General features: G+C 39.8%; 1 protein-coding gene across 1 annotated transcript; it reads right to left on the bottom strand.

Moving 5' to 3' along the window:
• Nucleotides 1-869: 869 nt before the first annotated feature.
• Nucleotides 870-4,815, bottom strand: LOC113809516 (protein transport protein Sec61 subunit alpha; the record flags this gene model as incomplete). Its single annotated transcript, XM_070119908.1, is given in 5 exon segments — nucleotides 870-1,178; nucleotides 1,650-1,790; nucleotides 1,970-2,068; nucleotides 4,313-4,477; nucleotides 4,606-4,815. Coding segments are annotated over 5 exon segments (909 nt in total), but the record flags the coding sequence as incomplete, so codon positions are not given.
• Nucleotides 4,816-6,396: the final 1,581 nt, after the last annotated feature.

Raw genomic sequence — 6,396 nt, 5'->3', positions numbered from 1 at the left:
GACAGGCAGACAAAAAGAAAGACAGACAGGCAGACAGGCAGACAAAAAGAAAGACAGACAGACAGACAGATAGACAAAAAGAAAGACAGACAGACAGACAGATAGACAAAAAGAAAGACAGACAGACAGATAGACAAAAAGAAAGACAGACAGACAGATAGACAAAAAGAAAGACAGACAGACAGACAAAAAGAAAGACAGACAGACAGACAAAAAGAAAGACAGACAGACAGACAGGCAGACAAAAAGAAAGACAGACAGACAGACAGACAGACAAAAAGAAAGACAGACAGACAGACAGGCAGACAAAAAGAAAGACAGACAGACAGACAAAAAGAAAGACAGACAGACAGACAGGCAGACAAAAAGAAAGACAGACAGACAGACAGATAGACAAAAAGAAAGACAGACAGACAGGCAGGCAGACAAAAAGAAAGACAGACAGACAAAAAGAAAGAATCATACAGACAAAAGAAAGAAAGAATCCTACAGACAAAAGAAAGAAAGAATCACACAGACAAAAGAAAGAATGAATCCTACAGACAAAAGAAAGAAAGAATCATACAGACAAAAGAAAGAAAGAATCATACAGACAAAAGAAAGAAAGAATCATACAGACAAAAGAAAGAAAGAATCATACAGACAAAAGAAAGAATGAATCCTACAGACAAAAGAAAGAATGAATCCTACAGACAAAAGAAAGAAAGAATCACACAGACAAAAGAAAGAATGAATCCTACAGACAAAAGAAAGAAAGAATCATACAGACAAAAGAAAGAAAGAATCATACAGACAAAAGAAAGAAAGAATCATACAGACAAAAGAAAGAAAGAATCATACAGACAAAAGAAAGAAAGAATCATACAGACAAAAGAAAGAAAGAATCATACAGACAGACAGACACGCAGAGACTGATGTATACTTACATCCTTGGCCGAAGATCCTGACACTTCAATCCAGGTCTTGGAGAAGAAAGCGCACGAACCCAGCATGAAGGTGATGTACACAACCGCATGGAAGGGATCCTCCATGATGTGACCAAAGGACTCGGGGGGCGACATATAGTAGCAGAGGCCGCCAATGGGGTAGGAGGCACGCCCTGGGCCTCCAGAGCCTGTGTCTGCCCACACTCCCAGTAGGCCCACAAAGAAGTTACCTGGGAATTTCACTGCCAACATCTGTGGAGGAACAAACTTAGTTGCATGGTTGATAAAAGGAAAAAAAAAAAATCTCTGGGACCACAAATATTTTTCTGCCCCACAAGGAAGATGGTATAACATATCAATATTGTTTACAAATAGTACAGAAATGTGTGTGTGTGTGTGTTCGTTTTTAACCATTTGTGAATCCCTTGTGGTACAGAGTTTAGTATTACTTTTAATAAACTGCATACTCTAATCTCATTTTCTTTCTGGTCGTCGAAATGCTTCCCGGGACCAATGATCCCGTGGTCCAATACTTTTTCCAGCCCTGATGGTTTTTCCAAGCAGTCTTTTGGTAGGAGATCATTTAAAATGTAAAAACTGAAAACACTCATCCACATTCACCTTTAAATGAGAATAATCAATCAAACATACTAACACAAAAGCTGAAAATAACAATACTGAATGAAATGAAGGAATGTTAGGAGCAACAAACAGCCAACATACCTGTGCAATGATATAAAGGTTGGAGACGAGCGCAGACTGTAAGATGATGGGGATGTTGGAGGTGTAGAACAGCTTGATGGGGTAAGAAGAGTACTGCCCACGGTAGCGAGCAGACTTGATGGGCAGGTCCACGCGGAAGCCCTGGGAGAGAGAGCAGCACATAGGGGGAAAACAAATTCAAACATTCGTAAAGATAATAAGCACATACTATAAAAAAAAAAAGTGGGGGGTGGGGGAATATCAATAAATCCAAATAACAGTGGAAAATAGACAAGACCATGGTTTCATTCATGAAGGCCCTTGAAGAAAGGTTAGCATACCTGGAAGTATATTACAATTGCAAAGATGAGAACCGTTGCTAAGAGGTTGGTGAGGTTGGGGAGGTTCTGGCGGTAGAAGGCCTCACGGAGAGCTCGAACCTGGAAGTCAAACAATAGGAACAATTAAAGCATTAAAATGATCAATACATTTGAAATTTCATTCCTTTGTAAATACCCAATACGCTATGACTGGTAATGGGAAAGAGAAGTTTCAAAGTTAAAATCAGTTGATTTCACAGGCTGAGAAAGGCATGGATTACTACTTGCCACTTCAAACTTTTTTCTTTTTTTTTAATAAATAATCAAAAATAAAAGAAAGAAAAAGAAAAGGTAAAAGAAAGAAAGAAGGCTGTTGGAATGCAAGTATCTCCAAGCAGACAGCGTGACCGTGTGAGGTGAGTGAGTTACCAATGTTGCTAACAAGCTTCCTGAAACTTTTCTCTGATATGTCCTCTCTTTCATAGAAAAAAAATATACATCTTCAGTTAAAGGTTGCTTGGTTATCTCACCTTGTATCCGATTTTCGAGTTTTACAAACTCCTTAACTCTTACTTAGATTTACACATTTCCTCAATTTCATTTCTACAAACTTGTGAGCTCACCAACATCTGTAATGCCTCCAGAGGCTGGTCCAGAGAATTTTTTTCGTTTTGCCTTTCTTGGCCACATTTAATCTACTGGGTGTACTTTTACCAAGTGGATGTTGATAAAAAACATTACACATCTATTGACATTATGATAAGTCCATGACGACTGGGGGGGCCCACAGGGTGCCCAATCAGACTGCAGGGAGGACAGGTGCCCACCAGTGCCACCATGGAAGCCCCACCTATGAATGGCTCACAGAGGTAAATTCAAATAATATTTTGGTAATAGGTTTTGTTCATAAAAAGCAAGATATAATTGTAATAATTAAGTATTCCTACATAATCTACATACTGTTGCACTTTCATATTGAGTGTGTCCACCTTCAACCCTATCATAACGGGGCCTGTATTTTTTTGTAATACAATATTACGCAACCCTCAACTTTATGGCTAGACCTAAGCTGTGTACAGCCGCCCGACCTTTGCGAGTCATGATGCATATACACATCACAAGCCACTACGTCTTGACAGATATTGCTGTATCTGTCACCAAGGGGTTAATTTGGTCCCTTTACTCTCTGGATGGGGTAAACATTTTCATTCTGTTTATAAAATGAGAGGCCAAGAATGGTGCTGCTGCTTGGAGAGAGTGCCATGATGAAGACTTACCAAGTAATGTACAAATCACACCAAACTATGAAAATACAAGTAGTACAAAGTAATGTTCCTACCACTACTATCAGCAGTAATAGTACCAGTTTTTGGGGGGTCTTTCTTTAAATAATGATGAATGTCAAGCCTTTTATGACTGGCAAAACTTTCAAAACAGTTCAGCAAAGCCAGAACTGAGCACGCACACCACAATCCTGGCTGAAGGAAAATGGATGAATGATGCAATTCAGGTCAACCACCTGTTGATTTTTTTTTTTTTTTTACCTGATATCAGTTTTCTACTATGAAATGACAGGATGTCACCGAAATCTTTTTCTTTTGGATTTCCTATACATTTTTGTTCACCTTTTCAACTTTTTTGTGTGACACAGAGTGGCATTTCACATGCAACTCTTTCACTTCATACACCAGCTTGTCTCTTCCCCAAACTGTAAAAAGATTAGTCTTTTTATTTCAATGACTAATTTAGGTTGCTGGTATTTCAAGAGCTTGATCTTACACACAAGAAAATGTACATTTCATTATCATGTATCAATTAGTGTCAACAGAGCACAATATTAAGTTCAGTACTTTTTGCAATTCCCTTGAATGCACTCCAGGGTCTTGCTTTGTTTTTTTTTCCCCATGAGAACTTAACAATACATATCCAATACAGTATAGAGCATGATGTTCAGACTGTACCGTTCCAGATTTGGCAGTCAAGTTATATGCCAACAAAGATGTCAATATTAGGGGAGTGCATACATGGTGGGAGCCACCTGTAAATCAGCTTAGCTCCTTTTTCTCTGGCTTAATTTTTTTCCATCAACATCAATTTTCTATCAAAACCGTCCCCTCCTATTTAACATCTCAAATCCATGTGGCAGTTAACTGGATCTCCAACAGCCAAGCACCAAGAGGATATAATGCAGACAGGGAAGAAGGGGACAAACAAGCCTTTCATCTAGATCAGGTGGAAGGGGGTTAATGAACACCAACAGGCATTAATAATATCCCGGGGCCATTATTGCCTGAGTAGAATGAATGAATAATGCTTAAAAACTTTGAAGATTCATGGAAGCCTCTGAAAAAGCTCAAGTCTTACCTTGTCTTGTCTTGTAGCGAGAAGGTGGAAAAGAGCGATGACCGCACCCTCAAACTCTGTGCCACGACCAGTGTTGACAGTGGCAGGCGAGAAGGCCTTCCACACAATGGTCTCACAGATGTTGGTGGCAATGAAGAGGGAGATACCAGAGCCAAGTCCATAGCCCTGAAATGTACATAAGCAGATTATTTCACCCATCTGCAACCAACCAACCATATAACACATGTTGCTCCATTTGTAAATACCCTTTCAAAATTTCAAGTTCTCTTAAATAAGTCTCAAAGCTTCCTCACCTTCTGTAGGAGTTCATCAAGGAGCAGCACAATGAGGCCAGCAACAAACAGCTGAATGATGATGAGGAGGCAGACCCCCGCACCCAGGTCTGAGGGGTCTCCATACATGCCTGTCATCACATACAGGATGGCCTGGCCTACAGTGATCATCATGCCAAACAACTTCTGCGCCCCATTGAACAGGGCTCTGTCTTTTGGGGTATCTCCAACCTGTCACAGAAAAATGTTCTTAATAAAAATAAAACTATGCACCATACTCTGTAAACCAATGATTAAATATCAAAATATCCAACTGATGTGGCATTCTTGCATCATCTGGCTCGCTTCTTATGAGCAGGAGAGCATCTGACATCTTGAAGCAGACAGATGCCAAGCAAATAACTTAATCCACAAGTCTCCTGACTTTTGACTCAAGGGGGTTGTGCAATGCATTACAAACCACACAAAACCAGGAATAGCATAACTAGTGTTTTTTCTTTCTTTTTTTCCATCTGGAAAAAAATTAAAATTTCATCCTCATTCCAAAGGGAGCAGTGATCCTAAGAGTTCTATTAAAGGAATAAATCAATTCTTAAAAAATGTATATATATAGATAAAAATATAAAACTCAACTTACAACCATACATAAATCCACCTTCTAAATTCGGAAAAAGGCTTGGTAATTGTTGAAGACCGCGACGCACCCTCGCAGAGACTAAGTCGAAAAAAAATGATGTTTTTCTGCATGAACTCCTATGATTTCATCGATTTTCGGCGTTGTTTCTTTTGCGAATGAATCGTTCAGGAGATCGAGTACCATTTCTCCATCGACGATCTTGATTTGATAGTCCCGTTAGCAGGGGAGGGCATGAAGTATATCAGGGAAATTATGGGGTAAAACAAGCTTAAATAAGAAGAATAACGATCAAAAATGCATAAAACTAGCACAAAAAGCGCTCAAAATCGGCCAATGAAACTCTACGGATGTAACCGCCATATTTGAAAGTTTACGGACTGACGCGAAATAAATCAAAAACTCTACGGGAACCCAACCCACATTTCGGCAAAAAAATCTACGGGAATTCACACGTTCCAACCCCCAAAAACGTATTGACCAATAAACCAACCAACCTAATATATCAATATAAATTGCTGTGACTAGGCGTGCCCTTCGGGCACTGCCCGAGGGGAGGGTTGATGGGGGGCAAGCCCCCCAACACCCCCCAGGACACATTCTCTCCACCACGGTATGTACGGCAAGACAGAGCTGCATTCACACCGTAAAATAATAAACCAAATACCTTTATATCCGGAAACGTGAAACTTTCGTTTCTTTGTACTGTTGGGATTGCTTCAATTTTAATCACCTTTTTCGTCCTTTGGAGCTCTTGATGGGCTCAGATATAAAACTGGGATGGTTACTGAAGTCGAATTATTCTTCGATGCCACTGTAAAGGTCTTAAAAAAGAACCCAGAATCAACACAACACTGGAAACGCAGCATTTCTCACCGGCTTTCAATCTCGAAATGAGCGGGTTGGTGAGCTGTCAACCTGTGGCTGGCGCAAGAAAGTGTGAAACACTCGATGCGCAGGATTCGATATGAGGGTATAGATAAATATAAAAATATGCAAATGAAGTATAACAACATTACTAAAAGACTTTAAAGGTATAAATGCGTACCAGCAGACACAGATAATTAGCCAAATATCGTTTTGACAAGCACGTAATGATACACGGACTAGTTCGCGAATGCAAAAATGCGTTCGTGGGTCAGTGTCGTGTTTTTCCTAGCAAGGTAAACAAGTTCATC

The sequence above is a fragment of the Penaeus vannamei genome, unplaced genomic scaffold (genome assembly GCF_042767895.1).
Source record: "Penaeus vannamei isolate JL-2024 unplaced genomic scaffold, ASM4276789v1 unanchor901, whole genome shotgun sequence".
Lineage (NCBI taxonomy): Eukaryota > Metazoa > Arthropoda > Malacostraca > Decapoda > Penaeidae > Penaeus > Penaeus vannamei.
The sequence above is the reverse complement of the archived record's forward strand: the minus strand, read 5'-3'. Positions and strand labels throughout refer to the sequence as shown.